Genomic DNA, 26618 nt, shown 5'->3' on the forward strand with positions numbered 1-26618 from the left:
CAGGGGAGCCTGAACTTGCCTACATTTCCCAGTGGGCAGTGTGGCAGGAGGGCCGCTCTGCCGCCAAGTGCATCAGGAGACGCTAAATACAGCAGGCACACACCCGCAGCGCGGGTCCCGCACAGGCGCATACCCTGGCGACAACCAACCGGGCCCATATTTGCCCGTCATTGACAGGCAGAGGCTGGGCTATTTCGGCCCTCTGGCTGTGAGGAGGTCGAAAGGACATTCAACAAGTGAGTAAACAGTGCAACAGTATAGTCACAGGAGTGTGGGTTTATAAACATGGGCAAGCGCAAGGCAGAGGACATAAAGCCGTCAGTGAGCAGCGAGAAGAAACCAAAAAAGCCAGTGCGACTCAAAACCTGGGGGCCATCCTGGAGTGCTGATGCAGGCACACTCTCTGCTATGGACAACCTTATTGGGGAGATGGAATCATTGTTAAATGGTAAACTGACCAAAGGGATAAGGAATGGAGCACATAGTAACATCCCTGACATTTTTATTAAATCAAGGAACACTGCAAGGCTCACTCAAGCTGGTGCAGAAGCCCCGTCATTGCCTAGTGCCAATAACCCTTGTGATCTGATTGAAGCAGCTGAGTCTCCTAAGGACGACATGACCCCGCCAAGCATTCCCCTCTCTCCAACAGTAACAATTAATAAGATCATGCATTGCTCAAACAGGTTTTCCCCCTTGGCTATAACTGATAGTATTGATACGTCCACCAGCACCAGGGATGAACCTCACAAAAAGCCCAATGTTGGAGCAACACTAGAGGAGCACACCGCTGATCACGAACCCCTACACCATAATCAATCAATCAGTGTATTTGTAGAGCGCACTACCCACCCGTAAGGGTCTCAAGGAACTGAGGGGAGGGGGATGCTGCTACTGCTTGAATAGCCAGGTTTTGAGGCGCTTCCTGAAAGTCAGCAGGTCTTCAATCTGTCGTAGGGGCAAAACGAAGGGTGTTCCAGGTCTTGGCAGCGAGGTGGGTGAAGGATCTGCCTCCGGTAGTCGCTCTTCGGATGCGGCAGATGGTGGTGAGAGCGAGGTCGGCTGTGCAGGGTTGGCAGGACCATAAATTAAATAAAACTCAACACATTGGTTGTCACCTTAGCTAGCAGGATTGACAAACTGGCAGCAAAGCTGGAAGAATATAGATGTCCATGTCGGGGCGGTTGCAATGAACCCAAAAGTGAGGCGCCAGCCCTGAGGAGAAACCAGGAGGCTCATCGCCTAGGTATCAGCCATGATTCTGGGATGGATCTCGTGGCGCCAAATAAGCCACTTGAATTAAAGCCAAACTTGCATCCCGTATGGAGGGCCAAAGTTTGCGCTAAATCCATTGGCAACTCATGCACCAATGGTAATCCGGTGAAATTGAATGCCTTAGACTGCCTAAGCACAAAACAAAATCTTGACCTGGGGAAATCGCCATCCAGAAGAATATCATGCCTCAGCCGGAAGACATCATCTAAGGCTAAAGAATGACCTTGCGGATCGCAGAGACTTGATATATTTAACGCAGGTGACTAAACTAAAAGAGGGCTCTTATGAGAACACTGAGTCCTTGATCAACAAAGTTATATTTTGGCTTAGGATTAAACACAACTGCTTGTCTGACATCATCTATTTGAAGAGATCTTCATCTCAACTGGTAACAAATAACTACATCCCAGTGTGGATGAGATCTAATGCCCTAGTTGACAATCTTATAAGCTTTGAGTTACATACCTGCCATCTAAGGGAAGAGCAAATCGTCAGTAATTGGCTTGAAACTACTTCCTACGGAGATTGGGTTAGGGCGAAAACACGAAGGGGGTGCTTCAGTGTGCGCTCAACAGGAATTAATCAACCATGAACTAAACGCTTCTCCCCTTAAGCCTTCTACTCTTGATAAAGTGGATTGACTGTCTACAGGGGTTGATATAGAGGTCAACTCATGCTTGCTTAGCCCAAAGCAGATATGGACTAATATTGAAGGCCTGCCTGAGGAGGGACCCCATTCCGATGTATCCTCCACTGACTGCTCTGGTACTATCAATGATGAGTTAACAGTTGTCAAAGGAGACCTAGTACCTCCTGAGGTCTACAACCGGGGGAGGGGAGGTTTATCACAAACTATTCAGTTGCATCATAAGAGGTCCCTTTGCAAAGTGCCTCTGTCAGCCCCCCCTGGTTGGGACAGTGATGTGGCCACCACTACACCAGTTCGACCCCCAACCCAGGAAACAATCCGAGCGGGGGAGAAAAGGTCACTGCTGGTAGCCATCTTACATAGGTATCATGGAAGTTAGCCAGAATTAGATATAAAATAATTGATGCTGAATGTTTATCTTACATATAGAAATGTGATATATCTATGTTCCAAGAGACCTGGGCCACAGAGAAAATAGTTATCAATGGCTTCACCTCCTATAACATAGAGGCAAACTACAGCAGAAGTCAGGGAGAGCTAGTGAGGGTCTGTTGATTCTGCTGAAGAATGATTTACCTAACCTCCTCAAGACTGTGCAGACAGACTCCCATGACATTTTGGGTGTTATTATAACTGTTCCCTGTGGTGCATGCATCGCTTTTATTAATATCTATGTACGATAGGGAATAAGGAACAAAGAGGCCCCAACCCTATCTCTACTAGAGGAGACATTAGAAAATATTAATATTGACGTAAAGATTATATTGGCAGGCAATTGTAATAGTGCATTTGAGCATTCCCCACTTTTCAATGAGGTTACTGACTTAGAGGATGAACTGTGGAATATCCTTCCCATAGCCTTCCCGAAGATGGTATCGCAGACCCAATGGAGTCTGCAAGACGTACTGACAAGGAAAAAGAAAGGAGAGTGAAAGATGGATCAAATTAGCTCTGAACCCCTAGTATTTTAGTTTAATGACTCAAAACGGGGATCAGGCTAAGGTTAAAAAGAAGCAAGAGGAGTATTTGTAGGGAATAATGTCCCCCTATTATTCCCTACAAATACTGTTCAGAGCTAATTTGATCCATCTTTCACTCTCCTTTCTTTTTCCCTGTCAGTACGTCTTGCAGACTCCATTGGGTCTGCGATACCATCTTCGGCTGAGTGCCACCACTATATATGTGGTGGCCCGCCAGACATTGCAGTGCCGGTCTGACGAGGAGTTAGCCCAATGATGATGCTCAGCGTCCTAAGTGATGCTTGAGGGCTCTCCTACTACAGTACTGACTTTTCTTGTCCCTGTTGATAGAGTTTTTTGGAACAGTGTACTCTATTTATTGTTAGGTTCACGTTTTGGGAGAACGTACACTGGACCACAATCCTCCCAGTCCCTCTTCCTTTTTTCAGATTTTAGGATTAGCCAGACTGTTTATGCAAAGCTGATGTTCATGTACTTAAAAACTGTTATAGGCAGCATATAAATGAGCAACGAGTTCTGACAGATGCCCATGGTTCTCTGACGAGCAGGTTTCTGGTGATAACGTTTTCCCCATGTTTTGAACCATTTCTCAACAAGATCGCTCTTGCCAAAAGTCTGTATATTCAGTTTAGTTTTGGCACACTCGCATGTGGTTTAGCAAATGAAACTGAAGCCCATGTCCTGTCCGGTTGTTTAGAGTACAGTGAGCTGCGTAGGAGATGGATTCTTCCAATCTGCTTGCACCCTGGGATAACACATTACATGCAAGCCTTAAGAATTTTAAAATATGATGTGACAGAAGCTATTGTATTTTCAGTCAGAAGATTTTTGCTGACATTTTGGCATAGGCACCATAAGTTTTAACATAAACTACTTACTAATAACTGGAAATTTGTACTGTACTTATCTTGACTCGAGAAGATTTTGTTGCACAACTTAATGCACCTTCATGCGGGTTCTTGGTAACCAGAAAAAAATAGTTCAGCTGGGGGTAAAGGAGTTTGAGGCATTTTAAGGTTTGAGAGAGTCAAGAGAGTGCACCAGAGAAATTACCTGCCTTTTAAGGTATATTGACTTTTAAAATATGATTTTAAGTTCATATCGTTTAAACTTGTTTTAAATGTAATTAATGTTATTCGCGCTTTGAATTGACGACCGAATAAAGTATTTATACTACTACTAGCGAACTAGGAGGTTTTTTGTGGTTCTGTTTTGGGGCCCATTTATTTTTTTGAATCTATTGTTAGATTTGCAGATTACTTTGTTACTGCTTGGTCCTTTCTCTAAGTGATGCAGTGTTTTGTTATTATTTTACTTGGCAGGAAACCTGCCAGACATCTTCCTATTACATGCCATGAGGAAGGTGTATGGCAGATTTGCTCTTCTACACCAAAACGCATGTTTACATAGTGCAGGATACAAATGAAAAACATTATTATTCAATAGATGGATGTTTATGTATTAATATTCAGCTAACAAAGATTGCAATCTAAGGAAGTTTTGAAAGAATGTATTTCATGCTACACAACAAGTCTTGTGACTTAGTAGATATTGGGGATATGCTGATTCTGATTTTTTTTTAGGTTTTTACTATTGTAGGAGTGAATGTATTAACATGACAGTATAATGAAAGCTTTTTAGTAGGAGATGTATTATTGTAGGGGGAGGGCATGGGTCTACCTATACATACTTGAATATGTTCCATTTATGTGAACTGAAATAAAGAAGTACGTATAGATTGATATGTATATAAAATGAGAATATGAAATGTATTAATGAATTTATTAATTTAAGAAATTCAGGTCGCTGCATTTAATGTTGATAAGCAAGTGATTCTGTATTTATTACTGTCGACTTCCGAGCATCTCAGATTATTGGTGTAGGCCGTTTTGTTAGGTTACTATCGATCATTAGGTTTTCATCCTGCACCAAATAGTCCATCAGCAGTTCAGCACACTTTTTCACATCATGAAATTATACAGGCACATAGCTCCTGGGAAGTGCAATGGGGCGTGCCTACACTTCTTTTAGCACTATGTATATTATGGCATTGCATCACTGTTGTTGCTCGATTCAGCGGGCACCACTATTACCTATTGCCGTTATGGGTCCCACATGTCTCTGAGTCTGGACTGCCGCAGGAGCAGCTCACCATATATTTCTGACTACATGTTACACCATACCAGGTCCTTTACTCAATCTACACTTCTAGGCAACCTGCCCCAGCATATCATCAATCTTCGCTTCATTAGTAGCAGTGCTAGTGCTGTGGACATTTTATGGTTTTTAGGTTATATTCTTTACCCAGCCCGGCAGTGTTAGGAAAGGCCCAGGGTGTCTCCTATCATATGGTTAGTTTATTGTAGATTTCTCCCTAGTAGCCGCACTCCCAGGAGGATGGAAAAAACCTGCCTTTGTTGTGTTACATTTGACAGTGCATGTCAGTTGTGAGTGCTCGTCTCATCCTGCTTAACAGTGTGATACACTCCACATAAAAATTTAAAATGAAAAGGTCGATGTCTACCATTTGCATACACACTTTGGCCTCCATTTACAAGGGGATTGCATCACCAGAACGGCACTTTTACCAACGTTGCGGTGGCACAGTGCCCATATTTACAGGGAGGCGTTAAGCCTCTTTTTGTTGCTTAATGCCACTTTGTAAATACAGCCCCTTTACACGCATCACTTTGAGTGAAAAGGGGGTGCAGTGGGTGTTGCTGTGGGCATTCCACTGCAACACCCATTGCATTTTAACGCCACCACAGATTTATGAGGATTCGTAAAGCTGAGGAAGCGCTAAAAACTAACACCACCCAAGGGGTGGCGTTAGCATGCCACAACGAGGAGAAATACTTTTATTTCTGCTCGTTTTACTTTTGCTATGTGTGCTGCATTCTGCAATGCACATGGGAAGAGCAAAATGCCATTAATGATTGTCTATGGGCAGGAAGGTGTCCTGTGTTTTCACTAGTGCTGGTGCTAAAATTAGCTGCCTAGTGCCAACAAATGTTTCTAAATGGGAAGAGATACTCAGTCTATGTTTAGTGTCTCTGGAATCCTAAATTAAAATCCTAATTTATAGTAAAGTGAGATTTTAAGTTACAATTCTGAAAAGGCCACTTTTGAATTTGGGTAGGAAGATATTGATGCACAAGGTGTCTAGGCACTGGCAATAGGCAAGTCAGCATGAGAGGGGATAATGTCTCTAGCCCCCGCCCAAATGAGGAAATCGCCGCATAATATGATGATGAGAATAGCTAGCTGAGTAAGAGTCCACATCCCTGATCGACTCAGGGAGAGTATTTCACAACCTAGCGGCTGCTACCATGATGACACATTCCCTCCATCTGGCTTTATGGTACCAAGGGACAATCACCTTTCTGTGTCCCCGCCGATCTTAACAATCTGCTAGGGGTATACCAATTAAACATGGCTTAAAATAGCATGAACCCCTAAGATGGAGAGCCTTGTGCACCAGGCATACAACTTTGAAGGTTATCCACTTTCTAACTGGTAGCCAATGGAGGGCCCTCAGGCCACCTCTTACAGAGCAAGATTTTGGAAGACCACAAACCAGCCTAGCAGCAGTATTTTTAATTGTTTGAAGTTTGTGTAATGAGTATTAGTTTGCATTTAGGCAGAGGGCGTAGCAGTAGTCCAGGTGAGCTGTAATAAGCTCTGTGACCACTGCAACCCCAAGCTTCTGAAGAAGAAAGGGGAGGATTTTCTTAAGGGTCTTGATAATCAAGAAACATGTGCTCACTGTTCTTTTGACCTGGATGTCCAAGGGCAGCAAATTATCAAAAACTACACCTAAATGTTTAGCTGTATTAACATGCACAGGACATGGCCCACAAGCTTCAGGCCACCAGCTATTAGACCAAATTGAGTTCTCAGCTGCACAGATCACAATTTCAGACTTTTCAGCATTCATTATAAGCCAGATGTCCTTCATCCTTTTGCTGACAGCAGCCATACAAGATCTACATTTATTGGCCACAACTTCAAAATCATCTGAGATAGAAACAATGATTTGCGTATCGTCAGCATAGGAAGAAATTTGAAATCCAAAGGAGCAAACCAGCTTCACCAGAGGGGACGGTTGAATAGCATGGGGTTAAGGGAGAAACCTTGTGGAAGTCCACAGGGGAGCGGAAAAGGCTGATCCCAGAAATCAAAGCAGCTGACCGTAAGCGCTTTACTAGTCAGGAAGAACTGTACCAGCTCAAGGCCGTATCTAGCAATACCACCTGAGGCAGCCTTCGCACCAATATAGATGGAGATGTGCTGTCAAAGGCTGCCGACAGGTCAAGCATAATCAGAATAGCTGCTCCCCTAGATCAACTTGACCTTGGATGTAGTCAGCCACCATGAGCAGAGCAGATTCCGTGCTGTGATTACTTCCGAACCCATTTTGTGAGGGGTCCAAACATCCATGCTCACTAAGAAACTGTGATAACTCCTGAATAATATGTTTCGCCAGGATTTTAGCAGGAGCAGGGAAATTGGACAAAGGTTTTTAGGTCTCCCACATCTCCATGTAGCTTCTTCTTCAAGGCAATCACAATTGCCTCCTTCCAACACTGGGGGTATAATCCCAACTCCAGCACCTGGAAATATATTTTTTCTAATGCATCACCAATAATGTCCTGGACCTATTGAAGCTTTTAGAAAGCTGGCATGTTCTTGCCTTAACTATTTGCTGCCTTTCAGCTAGTCTCTGGTTAGATGACTGGGTGTAGCTGACAGACTTTGTGAATTCCTCCTAGACAGTCACACAATAGAGGGATTAGGTGTGCCTGAATGGGCCATCTGCTGGTAGGATGGGGCCGAGCACAGTCCCACTTGCAACTGAAAAGCCTGTGCTCTGCCTTCACACAAAGGGCCTGATGGCCCCACATTGCCACTACAGCCAACTTGGAGCCTGGGCAGGGTAGGCAGGGAAGTCCATGCACTTCAAAGCCACTGATTTTCTCTCACCTTCCAGAACCAAGGCACCAGGGTATAAAAAAGGACCTCTGGCACCAGCTCTTAAATACACTTCTGGACTTGTGGACACTTTACCAGTAAGAAGGACTGCAGTGCTGCTGAAAGGATCATTACTCTGCTGGACTGCTACTCTGAAGGAGCTGCTGCCTTGCTGCGCTGACCTGCTATCTGCTGCCTCTTACCTGGGGAAGAAGAGCTGGGCCTGCAACTCCATCTTGAATACACGACCCTAGAGTGACTCAAAGGGCTAGTCTGCTGGCCCCCTGATCTAAGCCTCAGAGACATGAAAGGCTCCATAACAAGCTCTTGGGGCCCCCTACAGCGAGTTCCTGACCTCAAAGTGATGCCTCTCAGGTCCTGTATCCTTGGTGTGGCTCATGGGCTCTTGCAAATCAAGCTTTTGGGCTCTTCGCGATCAGTTCTATTCACACCGGAACCACACTACTCACAACGAAATTCAGCATGAGCTACTGCTAGACGTATCTTCGCACAGCAAACATTGATCGCCCACGGAGGACCGCCATCAGAGGTTCCAGCCCACCCATCCACAATGCTTGCCATGCTCTTTGCACCACACTGCCCATCGCTCCTGACGCTCTCCTTGCTCCCTGCTACCCTCTCCAACACGAACGAGACTCTTGGCACAAAACTTGAGAAGGGACTAATCTGGGACTGTACCCGACCTGTGCTCCATCAGAGTCAGCCTGATCTTTTGACTTTGACCTGGTCCAGCATGACCAGATATCCCTGGTTGGCGGTTTCTGCTTTTAGGCACTTTTTAAAAGCTTAAAGTTCATTCTTTAAAAGTTCATAACCCTGGATATACTGATTGGAGTTTTGTTGTTTTGGTCTTGTTATATTTATTCAATAAATCTCTATTTTCCTAATCTGGTGTGGTATCTTTTTGTGTGGTGTTTTCACTGTTTTACTGTTTGAAGTGTTGCACAAATACTTCACACATTCTTTCAAAGGCAAGCCTGACTGCTTTGTGCCAAGCTACCAAGGGGTGAGCAAATATTAATTTGGGGTTTGCTTGTGCCTTTCCGTGACTATGATTGTGGCTCCTTCTTGGCCAGGGCTCACACCCCATCAACCAATAACCCAGTTGCGAACACTGTGCATGCAAGTTTTCCAAACATTCACATGCATTAAAATGTATACACAGGAAGGAACATTGTCTGCCAGGGGTCTCTGATCTTATTTTACAAAGGGATGCTAGGAGGCATTATTCCAGGGGTGGGGGGCATCCTGAAAACTATAATATGCTGCTACAAGCTAGGACTTGGGGAAAGGTATCAAGTAGGGCTATCCCCTCAAGACTATAGAGTGGGTGAACAATTGTCTCTCTAGTCTTAACCTACTCTATGGTTCCCTCAAAGAGCAACAATTTTTCAGTTTGGGGTCCTCTTACATCAGGGGATTCTTCAAACTATGCCACAAAGGTTAAAATATGTGTGAAAAACCTAAACAAATGAAAATAATGACCGGAAGGAACCAGGTGCAAACATGATAGTGGACTTTAAATCCTACATCAGTTTATACCACAAATATTTCTCGAGGTCTTCAAAATTTAAACAACAAAACTTTCTGAGATATAAAAAACGCCCCTTCAGTAAAATGGCCTTCGAACGATACCATAATACCGCACTGTAAATCTTGAAAAGCCCATTTATTTTCTTTTTTTCACAACTCAAATAATGTTGGAAGTAAAAAATGGATTTAGAGGGTCGCCTTGGGAAACAATGGTGGAATTGCCTCCAGTTTGTTGCTGCCGTGCTGTTACATACATTAACAACCGGGTACTCTTTGCTTACTATTAAGCTCTCAGCAGAATCCACTCTTAGCGTTTTGTTTTCCCGCCCTTGGATGGCAATGGAATTATAGCACTTAAAAGCTGCATATTACACAGCAGCAAGTATGATTACATTCTTAAATTGATAACATGCCTCGGTGAAGAGCGTGCGACCAAATAGCTATGTGGGTGTCGCTGCTTTCAGACTTTATTTTACAGCTGTGACTGCTGGAGCCTGCCATGTTGTTCTTAAGCTGGTATCATGTGAAATCTAGAGACCCTCCTACCTCTGCAAACGTGGGCTCCTCTCTGTGTGGCATCTTTTTAAAAGCAGAAATACCAATGTGTGCCTCTCAATTTTATGTAATTACAAGTAAAGAGTGTGAAATGAAAGAATGCTGTTCAAACGGGAACATCGCATAACATCACCTGCTCTGCAACTAAGCCTTAATGTAGGAGGGGCACCTTCTCGGCTGTTTAAGCTGCACGAAATATTGTACCAAAGCAATTCACAACGAATGTGATATTGTTTTTCTGTACCTGCGTGCCATACTTTTGTCTAATATCGCCAATAATATGATTTGAAATACAATGTTGTTTTGGCATTGCCACCGATTTACTGTTGCTGTGCTGCTCTGTAAAACCACAACTCTGACAGTGATGTCGCTTGCTGGGGGGCAACCTGACTTCCTACTACAAAGGACTCAGGTGCCAGATTACATGGTGCAAAAGTGACGCAGTGCTGTTTGTACCAAGGTTTGCTCCAACTGTGTTGTAAACGTTTTTGCAGACGCGGCTCCTCTGCTAAGGCAGCTGCCAAACTTTTACAATAAAATGATAATAAACTACGTTTATTATTATTTTATTGCAAAAGAGGCAGGCCACTGGTGTGACAAGGGCAGAGAGGGAGTGCACAGCGGTTCCCCTCAGTGCACATGTATGTTTAGCCAGCCGTCTCGAGCCGGACAAACATACCTGCGCACTAAGCTTTCTCCAGCCTGGCATTCGTTGCCAAGTCGGAGAGAGCAGGCAGACGCTCCCAGTCTGCCTTGGAGCGACCTGGCTGGGTGCTCCGACCAATCTGAACACTGCTCTCATGCTGCCAGTAGCATGAGAACAGCGTTCAGACTGGTCTCAGGCAGGCTGGGAGCCTGTGCCTGCAGCCTGCGGCGAAGGCAAGAGGAGTGGCACGGTGGTGGCGGCAGCAATTCAGGTCCTTTTTTTAAATTCATTTTTCTTCCCCCGCCCAGGAAGCTCTGCCCCTGCCATGTGCCGCAAGCTGCTCCTGCGTTTTTGCACTTTTCAACTGATACATATGTCGATTGTTAACCCGCCAGCTAACAAGCATGCCAATTCGGAATTGCGCTCCACAAGTGTTCATGGACTTATTTTTATTCTTGTGGCCTGAGTACACGTTTGTAGTGCCTCATTTGATCACATACACAGCACAAGTGTTCTGCTTACTACTGCTACAAATTGCAAAATGTTCCTGTCTGGGCTTCCCGGGAAGAGGCGACAAGAAAATTTTGTAAACAGCTTAAGGACTTACAGGTAAACGTTTTTGTGTCCTCTTTAAAGTATTCCCATGTCCTACGATGTTTATTCCAATTTTACTGTCATAATGTATAAAAACACAGTTTCTCATCACATTTGCATCAATATCTTCCTATCCATACACACTAGATGCCCAGTCTATGCCAGTCCACAAAGCCTGAGGACATTTTCTTAGTCTGATTTGCCCTCACATCTTCCTTTATTGCACCACCCCTGCAGAGCCATCTCAACCTGTTGTGTCTTTCTAGACGAGGTACATATGTTTGCTTCCCTCCCTCCCTCCCTCCTAATTTATCCCAGAGGTATGTTCGTTAGTGACATTCTTTTACTCCTTAGCAGGGGACACCAGACGAGTACCTTTGTTCCATATACATAGAAGTGACCTTGCACCCATGCCTCTGGCAACTATTCAATTAGGCCTGGGGCAGGAGAATATCCTTCATTTTTTTCCTTCCTTGATGTGGAAGCAACGGCTACTACTCCTCATTCTGTCGTGCCTTTGGATGTTTGAGGCAAAGTGGTAGTGCTCATCATCTGGGGCCAGATGTGTAAAGAGAAGGAATAGCGATTTCCAAATTGCAATGTTATGCAAATCGCTATTTGGAAATCGCAATTCCTTATGTATAAACCATTTTGTTTCATACTTGCCATTCCTAATGTGTTGTAAATCAACCTACCACATGGTTATTATAGAGGTAAGTCGCAATTTGCAACCCATTAGGAATCGCTGTCGTCAAAGGGATGGTGGCCTGCTGGGGTCAGCAGATCACCATGTCTGTGATTGCTTTTAAATAAAGTAATCTTTTTTTTAATGCAGCCCGTTTCCCTTATAGGAACCCGTGATGCGTTTAAAAAGAAAACAGTTAAACTTTGAAGTTTCATTTTTTAAGACTAGGCAGTGGTTGGTGGGGCCACTGCCTGCTCTTACAAATATTTTTTTATCATTTACAAAGGGAAATGGGTCCCTTAGGGACCCCTTCCAATTTTCAAGTGCATTGCCACCAACTGTGAGTTGGTGGTAAGGTTTTGCAACCACATTTCGGTTGCAAAACCTTGATACATTTCACTGGAAATCGCTATTTGGAGCTGTTCGACATTGGTCTCCAGTTGGCAGATGTTTGCACTCTGTCCAAGTAGGGACCACAATCCTAGTCAGGGCAAGTGAGATACACACTAAAAGTTTACCTGTGCTCACTCTCTGGTAGTTTGGAACAGAGTAGTCAGACTAAACTAAAGAGGCAATGTCTAAAGTATTAGTGCACATAAACAGTAACACAGTGAAAACACCACAAAAAGACTCCACACCAGTTTAGAAGAATAGCCAATATTTATCTGAGTCAAACAAAACCAAAACGACAAAAATCCAAAATACACAAGTCAAGTTATGAATTTGTAAAGGTTAAATCCGATTGCAGTGCTTAGAAGACAAGGTCTCCAACCAGGGGCATCTGGTCATTCTGGACTTGGGCAAAGCCAAAAGTTAGTCCGATGCGATGGAGCGTGGGCCAGGTACAGGAGTCATGTAGACCCGCTGCCGGTACTCAATGTACGTCAATGTTCGGTGACAATGCACTGATCCAAAGGAAGGGATGCGTTGTGCTTGCAGGTGATGCACTGTTTCCTGATCGGTCATGGTCATTTGATGTGCCAATTTCCAGAAGCGATGAGTACTGGTTCAGATGTGGTGGTGCTGCATCGGCCAAGCCTGGGCTGCGCTGTAAGTTGGGGTTGTTGCATTGTGCAGTCGTTGAGCGTGTCAACGGCTTCGGTAGAGGCAGCAGCAAAGTGGGGTTTCTGTAGCAGGATGAGTCAGTTCCAAGTGACATGCCGGTGTCATTGCATCAGTTCTTGGGATGCAGTACCACACTCACCTCCAAGGCCCCGGAGTAGATTTGGCACTATTTATCAGAGCAGGACTCACAGCAGAGGAGCCCAGGCACTGGGACCAAGATGAAGGTGAAGTCTTTGATATCTCTGAGACTTCAGAAACAGGAGGCAAAGCCAATCAGGCCCTTGCAGAAACTTTAGATTGCAGCATGTAGAGAGTTAGAAGCAGTGCTCTCCCTCCCAGGCAAGAAGTAAAAGGCAGCAGACCAACACAGCAGAGAAATCAGCAAAGTGGCACTCCCTCCTGACAGCACAGTCATCCTTCTTCCTGGTAGAATGCCCTCAGTCCGGAAGTGTTCTGATTATGTGGTGTCAGAGGCCCAGTAGTTATACCCAAAATGGCCTTTCATGTGGGGTAACTTCAAAAGAATTCTCTGATGTGCACAAGGTTCCCTTTCAATCCAGGCCTTGTTCAGCACTACCAGTAGGGGGTTATCAGCGCTTTGTGTGAGGGCAGGACACAGTCTTTTCCTCTAAGTGTGAACTGCCTCTCCATCTCCCTGCCCAGGACGACTGTTAGTATGCAGATGTATCTTCTGTCGCACCTAACCCTTCTTGTTTGTGGCTGTCTGGAGAGAATGCACAATGTCACCTAAACCCAGACATATATTCAAAGACAGGCTAAGGCACAGAAGGGATAAGGTAAGAAAACGCCATCTTTCTAAAAGTGGCATTTTCAGACCTGCAATTTAAAAACAACTTTATTCGAAGAAGTATTTTTAAATTGTGAGTCGCGAGGCACCAAACTCCATTTTTCTATCTTTTACCAAATGGAAATTAAACTTAGAAGCTGTTCTAAGGTAACCACAATGTTAGCTTATGGGAGAGTTAGTGCTTGTAATAGTGAAAAGCAGATTTAAGAGTTTTTTTTACTACCCGGACATGTTAAACCTAAAAGTACATGTTCACCATTTGAAATACACTGCACGCTGCCCTTGGAGCTAACCAGGTCCTACCTTACGGGTGACTTAAATGTAATAAAAAGGAAAGTTTGGGTCTGGCAAGTGGGTACAATCATAGAGAAGCCATTGCTATCATGTTTGCTACCATGCTGTAGACACAGAACACATGCACCTTAGCATTGATCAGCAGTGAAAAAGTGCACGGAGTCCTAAAGCCAGCAAAAACAAAGTGTAGCACATAGCCAAAACAGGAGGTCAGAAAGCAAAAAGTCAGGGGAAACTGTTCCAAAAATGCCAGGTCAGGCCATTTGCGATGGCAAAAATGCTTCATACGTATGGCCTATAGGCTCTTCTAGCTACTAGGCACTGCTTTCCAGGTAGTTATTTGATTGTTCCACAGTGCAAATCTGTTGTATTTTGGCACATAATCACTGGCAGATGAAGCCCTATGTGACTTTCTGGACGACTCTGATTTTAGCCTGAATGGTAGAGCATGTTTACATGGAGCTGTCCCTTATGCAGGGATGACTGGGTTGTGTTTGGTGAAGTAGGGAATCTTGCGAACATGGTGGATGCGGCTCATAGAGCTGGTATAATTGGTGGTATCAGCTATGGCAGTCATGGCCACCTATTGCATTCCTTCAGCCTGTATGACACATACTGTCCTGCAAAGTCTGCAAAGGTGCAGGCAGGCATTGTTTAGGGACAACCATCATACGATTTTTGAGTTGATTTGTGGCCAGTGAAGTCAATGTTGGTGTCTAAAATCTATAGCCTTTGTTTTTGGCATACATTAGAACACTTGCTGGTTCTCCTTGGCTTTGCTGCATTCAAATGTAATCCATCTTGTCCAATTGATGTCCTTTCATTTAGTGGGTGACTGCAGCTGTTCTGCATTATGTGATCTTACCAGGTTGCATGTGTGAATGATGCTGCCTCAGGCTGGCAGATTTGGTTAATTTTAGGACTGCTTATCCTGGGTCGTGAGTATGGAATAGCTAAAGCTGGACATCTTTTTGTGTTGTATGCTCTTTTAATTCGCTTATGACGGGTGGCTGCATGAGAGTCCAGAAGTAATGATGCAGATAAAAGTGGCTGTGCTGGGTTTGAAAAGAGTTATTGATTGCTCATTAATTTGCCCATCGTGTCTCCTCTACAGCAATAAAAACGCCCAGTGCTTTTATTGTGTTGACTTGCTAGTTGCAGTAGCCAGCACCTTACCTTGCGTAGCACCTTGCCTTGGTCTTGATGCTGAGGACTTTAGGTTTGGGTGTGGGTGTGGGTGTGGGCCAACATGTTTGCAAGCCTTGCAGTCTATAGTCAGAATATGATCATCAGATAGATGACCCTATGGTATTATTTTTGGTATGATCCATGTGACAGGTTGTGAGAAAGTGTCAGTGGGACCATGCTGCAAAGGTGTCAGATTTCAAAGGGACTTCACAGTTTACAGTTTCAGGCTTGCCCTGCTGGAAGATTTTGAGCTACATAAAAAGACTGAGACCCATATTTATCAGACCCTTGTGCCACTGCTGCATCACGTTTTGTGACACAACAACAGCGCAAACCACTACCTCATATTTATGAAGCCACACAAAGCTACTCTGCGTGGCTTTGAAGAGCCTCATAAATATGAAGTAAGACATTCTGTAGCACATGTAGAAAAAAAGAAAATGACTCCCTTTCTGCACTGAAACAATCCTGCATGCAAAGCAGACACCTTTTCACTTTGGTGCAAGGGTGCCTGCGTTGGAGCTAGGCTGCCAAAATGGTGCCAGTGAGTGCAGAGGAAAAGGACAGGAATGCGGCATATGCTATAAATACGTCACATTCCTGCCCTTTCCCTGTGACGCAGGGCAGCGCAGCAAGGTAACTTGCTCCGCTGCCCTGCGCCGCAAATCCATAATTATACCCCCAGGTTTGAAGGCAGAAATCTTAACTGGATGAATACACAAACGGTGTCTGCCTGATGTAAGGACTTCAGAGGCCCTGAAATCAGAATTTCTCTCACTCTGAGCTTTTCCCACCAAAGCCAATGACTTCAGTGGAACTACGTTCACGGCTCTGCAGCTTCAGGAGGACTTTGCTAGATACAGCCTTCTATTGCTACTTTGCCCCACTGGAGGAATTCAACTTCCATTTTAGAGACCAAGGGCCAGATGTATCAAAGTGTTTTGCAAGCGCAAACAGCCCTAAACTGCATTTTGGTATGTAACAAATCTAATTTGCGATTCGGTAACTTATTGTCGCAGCGGTATGCATGATTGTTTTGTGACTGTAAATGCGGTCGCAAAACAATCGCAGTTACCACCAATTTCAAATTGGTGGTAACCCATTCGCAAAGGGGAAGGGATCCCCAAGGACCCCTTCCCCTTTGGGAATGCATGCAAAAACATTTTTTAGGAGCAGACAGTGGTCTCACGGACCACTGCCTACTCTTAAAAAATGAAAAGAAAACTTTTTATTTTTCATTTTTAAACACGTCCTGTTTTCCTTGAAGGAAAACGGGCTGAATTTAAAAAAAAAAAAAAAAAAGATTGCTTTATTGAAAAGCAATCACAGACATGGTGGTCTGCTGAGTCCAGCAGGCCACCATCCCTGTGATTGTAGCCATTCACAGTGGCTCACAAATTGTGACCTACCTCATGAATATTAATGAGGTAGGTCCATTTGCGAGCCCTTGCGAATCGCAGTATGAAACTCCTAGAGTTTCATACATTCCAGTAGCGATTACTCAATTGCGATTCACACAAAATCGCAATTAGGTAATCGCTACTGGATATAATGATACATCTGGCCCCAAGTGAGAATGTAAAATCTTTGACCCATTTGGTGTACCCAACCCGCATGTCATCTTGGTCACCTTTAGTAGTTGGGCAAATGCAGCCCAATGTGGAATTTGTTTTTGGACACAAACAGGGATTTGCACTAAAAAAAAGAAATGACCCCAGTAATTGAATATGGAGAGCGTGAGCTGGCTACCTTTTATATCTCAGAACCACAGTCCAATTTAGAAACACATAGATCTGCAACAACATTCTCCAGACCTGTAGAAGAGCTATGCATACATTATTGTCAAAAAAGTAAAGAAATAACTCCTACTTCTGCACTAAACATTTTGCTCCATTCCACGCCTTGGACTTGCAAGGTTCTCAACTGTAGTAGTCCTTGGACATGTTACAAAGGTCTATCTTCACTCAGATTCCACTTGTATACGAGATGAAAATATATACTTTGAAGATTGCAAAACAAGTACTATCAGCGCGATTAACTACCTAACTGTACACTGTGATAGGCTTCTGTTTTTATGTATATATGTTTTAGAAATGTGTTCTCCTCATACTCTCTTTTCAATGTAAAGTCCTCTCACATGACTTGATGTGGTATATATCATACAAAATCTCAAGAATAAAACAAAAGTTGAAATCCAGGGTTTGGGGGTCAGTGCCTGTTTCTCGTTACAGTCCAGTGTGTCTTAAAGCTTTTCTTTTTGGATTATATAATCAAAAACAGATTAACAGAAAGCGTAACAAATTATATTTCATGCCCTTGTGCACACCTTGCACTTGATACTTTCTTTCCCTTTTAAAGCTGAAGTCATTTTGTTCGAAGTTGTGGCCAACCAGGCAAAATTATACTTCTTTAATGTACCAATTCTCAAATGTTACTTTCCAATGCAAAATCTAACAAGGTTATGTTTTTCAACTTCCCTGTCTGCTCTTTAGCGACTATTAACGACATACGTGTACAAGAACCTCATGACCTTTGGCGGTTACAGAGATGACTTCATGCTGGTCGTTGGAAGCTCTCACACGAAGGAGAAGTCAACCGAAAAGCTTATTTTTGGCATGGAAAGACCAAAGGTTAGTTAACCAGTGCGCGTTAGATGGGGTCTCCGCCATTGCCTCCCATCCCTCAGCTGTGCTTGTGACGTGGCAGAGTACTCCTCAAAGGCACGCTGCTCCGCAGGCGGTCTAGCCCGCTGGTCCAAGGAAGGTGTGCTTATTAACATGGTAGGGCATTTGGAGAAAAGGTAATTGGGGGTGAAACGCGTGCTAATGCGATGATTACATGTTTTAGTCTGCTTCTTGCATCCGGTGGGGGACCTTCCAAAGTCTTGTGTGCAAAAATAAATTCATGGGAGTGAGACTGAGATTTGTGCTGTCCAATAACTAAACATAAATCGACTGAAAACTGAAGCAGACTGTCGATTCAACACGACCCACAGACAAGTCAATATTCATTGTGGACTGACTTCTAAAACTAAGCGCTATGGATTCTGAATAGTCGACTCTGACTGTCAGGTAGCTGTGGCTCGAAGGTGCCTTACCGAGGACCAGACGTGCATTAAATGTAAATGCTTATGCTGCCAACAAAAAAAAACAAACAAAAAAAAAAAACAACCATTAAGTTTTGCTTTAAGTAATTGCCAGTTAGAGAATATTCAAGGTTTTACTGACAAATGATTTCATCAGATCGTAACAACGAGGCCTAATCCACAGATAAAAAAAGACAACACAATTATGTTTTTCTTATTGTAAAACCTACTGCCGCTGAAAGGGGCATCGACTATTTACAAAAAAAACAATAAATAAATGGATTCCATAGTAAGCATATATTATTTGGTCTGACGATATGTTTGGAAGCCTTGAGGAACCTTCACCTAACTTTGCAAAAAAGTCTCATCCACCTCAGCTACTTCTGGAAAGTTTTGATGTAATCGTTCAAGTCGGGGCTGGGAAGAAAAAAAGGGGGGTTGTTAAAATGCGTTTTGCCAATGTAATTTTCCATAACAAAAATGAAACAGCGATTCAGAAAAAACATCCGAACAAAATTACCAAATTTTGCAGAAAACTAGATTACGGAGGGCAGGAGTGGGCGGGAGGGATAACACGGATTCGGTAGGGATAACTGGAGGGCGGGAGAGATTACACAGGGGGAGGGATAACATGCAGGACGGGAGGGATAGCACAGAGGGAGGATAACACAGAGGGAGGGAGATGACACCAAAGGAGAGGAATAACACGGAGCGAGGAAGGGTGGACGGACGTGATAAAATGGAGAGAGGGTGGTCAGGAGGCATAACACAGAGGAAGTATGGGTACAACATGGAGGGATGGTGAGCGTGAGGCTGCCCATGTGCCCACTCAGGCACCCATTATGTCTTAATGTTGTGTGCTGCAGGAGGAGCCCCCGAGGCTTCTACAGCCCAAGCTGACTCTCGTGGGTAGAGCCAGCAAATTAAATAGTGGGCGAGCTGCAAGCCCTCCACAGCCCTAGCGGGCTTCCCTGTTAGCACCATACTTACTGCTTTTTTTTTTTGTAAACACATTTTATTTTGTTTCGATTTATCATGCAAACGCAACACATCAAGATGAGATGTGCTCTGAAGATCCATCCATCCTGCCCCATTACAGGTGCAAAGGCACAGCAGTGATCAAAGGGCATACTTGGAGCCAGTCCGTGCATGCCAGATAACCCAACCCTATTTGAATTGGGAGTCACCACCCCCATCCGAATTGGGAGTCGCTTACTCAACTTGAAACTACAGCAAGTCTTTCCTCAATACACATAACATAGCAAAACAACCACCCCCCTTTATATTCTGGTGTCCTGTTCACCCTCTCATTTAACTGCATTGCTAGTGACTATGGGATGTGGCATCATCTCTTATATAATAGTAGTATTCTATTCCAGGTACCCTCTGTCTTAGTAAACTCTCCTTGGTTGCAGGCCATTATTTTGGACCTCGAAGGCCACCAAATCTATAATCCCCGTAGCTTCTATTCACTACTCCAATGGATTTTAAAGGCAGCTATTCCAACTTGGTTCCATCGTCTTCATCCCACTCCTTTAGTTTGTCAGTTAATGCCACCCAAGCTATTGCAAATTCCATCCTTTTCTTCCCCAAACAGGCTTCCCTAAGCAGTGTGTGCCCCTCCCAGTCAGCCCATCAATGCATATGGGCTTTCCACCCTTTCACCTGGGGTCCAGCAGGAGCTTTCCACTGCATCGGTATAGGCCGCTTGGCTAGTATCAAGGCCATGTCAAATATCGGTCACCTTATGCTTAGCCTGTCTGAGGGAAATCCTCAGCATACACATTTTGAGGGAGAGGTCTAACGAGTGCTCCGTGACATCTGTCAGTAGGCACAGTATCTCTGGCCAATAGGCGGTCAAATGTATCATGTGGAGTATGCCTCCTCCTTCTAAGTGGCACCTAGGACATTCATGGGAAGTAAGTGGGAAGAAGGTATTGATCCATTGAGGCATGAGGTACCTCTATGTAATATGCAACAGTGTATGAGTTTGATATGAGCATTCCAGGATATTTTTAGGGCAACTTCCATTCACCATCAGTTATGAGCGAACTTCAAGTCTGCCTCTTAGTTTTATTCCAGCAGAGTGTGTGGCAATATCGTATCTAACCAGAGTGCTCCATAAAGCCTTGACACCAGCCTCAAAGTTTTTGCACTGTCACAAAAGAATAGGCAGCTCTGGTGCATAGGGGGTTCGGGGTCCCACCTCCCCAGCACCACGATTGTTGTGCCATATAGTAGGAACTACAATGCTGCAAATTCATACCCTACTGTGACCTTAATGTGTCTCCTGCTAACCAGCCCTGTAGCTGACCCCGTTCAATCCCCTGCTTACCATACTTGCGGGAGCCAGCACCTTTCCCTCTGCTCCCTCCCAGGCGGGAGCAGCATTTCTTACTGGTCCCGCCTGGATGGGAGCAAAGCTGTATTGCCTGCTGAATAGATTTTGGTTTCCAGTCTCCACTCTTCCCGGCAGGGAACCTCAGTGTCCTGGGGAATGGGGTCCCCAGCACAATGCAAACGAGCCCCAGCGGATGCGGTCCTTGGAGCTAGTTGGGGGGGGGGAGTGGGACCCCATGCACCACCTCTACCCTAACAAAGAGAAACTGGCCACGGGGGCTGGGGTCCCCAGTGCCTTTCGCAGGCTCAGGGAGGGGATTTGGACTACCCCTGCCCATATTATATAATATTATAATAATATGGCCCCAGGGCCTCCTGTAGGCTCAGGCAGAGGAGCCTCACACCCCCACCCCATAATGTAATAAAATGTCTCTGGTGGATGGGCTCCCAGGGCCTCTTTTAGGCTTGGGTAGGGAGGTGCATTCTCCCCTCCCCTTATTACAGCCCTTGGGATGGGTTCCTAGGGCCACTTAGAGGCTTGAGGAGGGTGCCACGTACCCCCTCCCCTAAACATGTGTTGCACTGCCCCCCCAGACCTTGACTCACCCCAGGGGATTTTATTTTAAAAGGAAGGAGACCACCATTTTTATGATCAGTGCTGCACATCCTCGGATGTATCTGCATCACTGCTAAAAAATGTTTTTTGACTGAGATGGGAGGGGGCGGGTATCAGGTCTAGGTGGGGAGGGTACCACTATGTATTTTAAAAAAAAACTTTTTTCCTTTGGCATGAGACTGAGTCTGAGCCATAAAATGGCTGCCGTAACATCTTTGTTGATGTGGTGAGAGCTAATCAGATCTCATCTTGAGGGCTGTCAGCTGAGCAGAACCTCCGTGGTGTGAAATATCTCTCTATTTTTTTTTTTTTTTTTAGCTTCTGTGAAACAACTGAACGGAATTACACCAAAAAGCATGCTTTTGGGACCAAGATCTTGCTTTCTTCCAAATTTAGTGTAAGTCTGTTGATCCGTTTTGGCTGTAGTTGTGTCTAGTTTTCCTATGGAAAAATGAAAGGGGACAATGTGTTCTGGGACCCACCTTTTTCTTGGCCCCTGCTTGAGGGTCACCACAAGACTTTGCAGGGAAGAGCTGAGGTGGAACAACTTTTTTGGAAAGTTTTGTGAAGATTCGTCAAACAGCCCCAAAGCTATAAAAAATGCATTTCCTGTGGACACATAGTCCTTACTATAACTTCCCAGTGGCAGTATATATATATATATATATATATATATATATATATATATATATATACACACACACACACACACACACACACACATATAAATATGTATATATATAGTCACAGAAAAAAACAAAGGTTACAAGAACGTTATAGGTAGGTTCTGAATTTGTTTGCATGAAGCCATAGAAATTCAGCAGTTATAGATATGGTTAGCTGAAGTAACTATCACTTGTGCCCTAAGGTGATTATAACTCGCACCCCTGCCATGTACAAATTTCATAAAGATTCAACAAAGAGCGCCAAAGATATAGCTAAGTCAAAAAACACTTTTTTCATGGAAACTAGGTCCTAACTATAACTACCTACTGGTGACCGCCAGTAGGTAAAATATATATATATACACACACACACACACACATATATATATATATATATATACACACACACACACACACACACACACACACACACACACACACACACACACACACACACACACGCAAATACACACACATATATTAATGACTCCCCTCCAACGCGCTTTGGCCGTAGCCTTGGTCACGGATGGAGTGTGTATGTGAAAGCACAAGTATAAAAATCATCAACCATAAAAGACGGACACATATCCAAATCTCAATATTAGCACTCTGTTAGAAATGGGGTCTTTGGTTGACAGTCAGGTTACCCCCTGTTCAAGCAAGGACCCTCACTCTAGTCAGGGTAAAAGAGAATCACCCTAAGCTAACCCTACCACTTGGTAGCTTGGCAGAGCAGTAGGCTTAACTTCAGAGTGCTCGGTGTAAAGTATTTGTACCCACACACACAGTAACTTAATTAAAACACTACAAAATGACAACATAGGTTTAAAAAAAATCCACAATACACAAGTTAAGTTATTAATAAAAATGCAAAAAGAGTCTTTAAGTAGTTTTAAACACACACTAACACTGTTAGCGTGAAAATGTACCTTAGGTGCGTCAAAATAGCCCCACCTGGGCAAGTGTGTGTCAAAAAGGGCTTGCAACGCGTCGATTCCACTCACGAGCGGGACCTTACGTTGTTTCTCCTTTTGTCGGGTCGCGTTGTTTCTTCTCTCCACAGGAGAGAGATGCGTCGATCCGGTCAGCACTCTTGGGTCCAGGCAGGCCTTGCGTTGTTTTTACACGCCCAGCGGTACTTGCATCGGAAATCCAACTGCACGATGATCCGAAAACCACGCAGCACAGGTTGCGATCTCCCAGCCTCCGTCAGCGATGCTGCGCACCATTTCTCCTGCTCCATGCGTCAATTCTTCAGTCGCGTTTCCGGCGAGTGTCGAATCTTAGCTGCTGAGCCGGCGGCGCATTGTTTCTTCATCTGCAGATCAGAGTTGCGTCGATCTTTTCCCCGCACGACGCTCTGTGCGTGGATTGCCTTTTCTTTTGGCTGCCAACTTCTCCTTTCAGGGTCCCAGAAACTGGATGGGCACCACAGGGCAGAATAGGAGTCTCTCCAGAGACTGCAGGTGCTGTCAGAGAGAAGTCTTTGCTATCCCTGAGACTTCAAACAAGAGGAGGCAAGCTCTAAATCAAGCCCTTGGAGATTTCTTCTCAAGATGGAAGGCACACAAAGTCAAGTCTTTGCCCTCTTACCTTGGCAGAAGCAGCAACTACAGGATAGCTCCACAAAGCACAGTCACAGGCAGGGCAGCACTTCTTCCTCACCTCTTCAGCTCTTTTCCAGGCAGAGGTTCCTCTTGTTTCCAGAAGGGTTTCTAAAGTCTGTGGTTTTGGGTGCTCTTCTTATACCCAATTTATCCTTTGAAGTAGGCCTACTTCAAAGTAAAGTCTCTTTTGAATGTGAAATCAAGCCTTGCCCAGGCCAGGCCCCAGACACTCACCAGGGGGTTGGAGACTGCATTGTGTAATGCCAGGCACAGCCCTTTCAGGTGTGAGTAACCACTCCTCCCCTCCCTCCTAGCACAGATGGCTCATCAGGAAATGCAGACTACGCCCCAGCTCCCTTTGTGTCACTGTCTAGTGTAAGGTGCAACCAGCCCAACTGTCAAACTGACCCAGACAGGAAATCCACAAACAGGCAGAGTCACAGAAATAGTATAAGCAAGAAAATGCACACTTTCTAAAAGTGGCATTTTCAAACACACAATCTTAAAATCAACTTTACTAAAAGATGTATTTTTAAATTGTGAGCTCAGAGACTCCAAACTCCACATGTCCATCCGCTCCCAAAGGGAATCTACACTTTAATCAGATTTAAAGGTAGCCCCCATGTTAACCTATGAGAGGGACAGGCCTTGCAACAGTGAAAAACAAATTTAGCAATATTTACGTGTCAGGACATATAAAACACATTACTATATGTCCTACCTTAACCATACACTGCACCCTGCCCTTGAGGCTACATAGGGCATACCTTAGGGGTGCTTGACATGTAAGAAAAGGGAAGGTTTAGGCCTGGCAACTAGGTACACTTGCCAAGTCGAATTTTACAGTTAAATCTGCACACACAGACACTGCAGTGGCAGGTCAGAGACACGATTACAGAGCTACTTGTGTGTGTGGCACAACCAGTGCTGCAGGCCCACTAGTAGCATTTGATTTACATGCCCTGGCACCTCTAGTGCACTTCACTAGGGACTTAATAGTGAATGAAATATGCCAATCATGGTTAAACCAGTTACATACACATTTTGTAAAGGAGCACTTTAGCATTGGTTAGCAGTGGTAAAGTGCCCAGAGAAACAAAAACTGTAAAATCAGAGTCCAGCACACATCAACAACCTGGGGAACAGAGGCAAAAAGTTAAGGGAGACCATGTCAAGGATGAAAAGTCTACCACACTCCCACAATGGTGGCCATCTTGGAATAGTGTGGTGTTTTTCATTATCTCTGTTAACGTTCTTCATTTCATACATGAAACATTATACATATATATCTTCTTTACTTATTATTAATATATAACAGCATATTATCATATATCTCCATTCATTTATACTATTTATATATTAACAATCAATATACCCATGTTTTTCTTTTATTATTTAGATATCATAATATATTGTTATATATCATAATTTATTAGTACTGGTATATATATCTTTTATTATGTAAACCAGATTGGATGTACCCACATTTGTGTCTACCCTGTTGTATCATTTCTTATGTTTGCTAATATTACACATATATATATATATATACACACACACACACACACACAAAATTCAAAAGTAACCAGTCATGCCCCAGTGGGCAAAAATATATTAATACTATAATCAATGATCCACTCTTCAATTTTTGTATTCAACAGGGTATCTCTAAATCTTTGGATACATTTCTACCAGAATACCAAAGTTCATAACTTATCTGACAATTTCATCATATGAAATACTTTTATTGTATTGTAATAGTATTTATATAGCTCTTACTACCCCTGACGAGGCATCGAAGCGCTTTTCAGTGAGTAGCACGCTACTCTGGAACCCAACAAGAATTAGTGATGGATTAGTATCGGGAAATATGAGTATAGTTTTAGTATTGTTATGAGTTAATTTGAGCCGCGGATATGAGAGTTTGTTAGTTAGATTGACTGGAGTAATGGAGGGGTGGAGGAAGAAAGAAATCCAGAAGTGTTAATTGGGAGTATATCCCTCATTTACTCATCCCAAGTGGGATGGAGGAGGGAAAAGTCTGTGGAAGGGTTAGGGAAATCATAGTAGCAGGGTGAGATAAATGAGGGAGAATTTAGTAGGGCTGTTTGGGAGGTCATGGTAGTAGAGTGAGGTTTGGTGAGTTAGATGTGGAAGCTGAGGGAAGAGCTTAGGCAGAGTTATTTAGGAGATGAAAGTAGTAGAATGGATTTGGGATGAGTCAGAGTGGGAATGGAGGATAGATTGATAGAGACATGACATATGGCGATGGGTAGATAAGTGTGATTAAGAGGAGAGCAGGGATTCATAGATGTCTAGTATAGCAACCCACCCAGAAGCCATGCAATGACCCACGAACAAGCCAAGCACAGAACAGCATACACATATATAATAATAATAATATATATATATACATACACACACACACACACACACACATAAATACACACACATTTATGTACATACAATACATAATTAGAACCATGACTAAATATACTTAGTCAAACAGGTTTAAAGAGTGTGTGTATTGTAATGACATAGCAGCAATACATATTTTCTAAAGAACTATACATAACTAGAAATAGACACATAATCAAAAAAAATATAACCAGTTTTGTAAACTGTAACCTTGCATTCAGATGTTAGAGCCCACTTTGAATGGTCCAGGCAGTTTGGTCATTAGCTACAGAATGTTGTGCAAAGTAGTATACACAGTGCTGGGGTCTCTGTGCTCTTTCACCACTTGGAAATGGATCCTTGGCCGCTGTGATCTGTTTTTGTGGGTTTAGTGGGTTTATGCAATACCGAAAATATATATAAAAGATAACCAGAGCACAATGCAAGAACCTTTCTTTGCGAACGCTTGTTTGAAATGGTAGGTAAAGTTTAGCTGAAACTAGTATGCACCATACGATCACATACCTACAAGAGGTAGTAAACTGTTGTCAAAATTAAGAAGTGCCATCCTTTCGTTTTTTACAAAGTTATTTTTCATGCAGGAGCAGTTTAATTTCCTGTCCATGTTTTCCCAAATGCCTATT

General features: G+C 43.7%; 1 protein-coding gene across 2 annotated transcripts in view; it reads left to right on the plus strand.

Annotated features, from left to right (window-relative positions):
- The window catches only part of PLEKHH2 (pleckstrin homology, MyTH4 and FERM domain containing H2), an 812518-nt gene that overhangs the window by 748103 nt on the left and 37797 nt on the right, over nucleotides 1–26618 (plus strand). For both annotated transcript variants that reach the window (XM_069233993.1, XM_069233994.1), the window contains one exon: nucleotides 17757–17894. In XM_069233993.1, coding sequence (XP_069090094.1) covers nucleotides 17757–17894 — 138 coding nt within the window. The remainder of the gene's footprint in view (nucleotides 1–17756; nucleotides 17895–26618) is intronic.

This window comes from Pleurodeles waltl, chromosome 5 (genome assembly GCF_031143425.1).
Source record: "Pleurodeles waltl isolate 20211129_DDA chromosome 5, aPleWal1.hap1.20221129, whole genome shotgun sequence".
NCBI lineage: Eukaryota > Metazoa > Chordata > Amphibia > Caudata > Salamandridae > Pleurodeles > Pleurodeles waltl.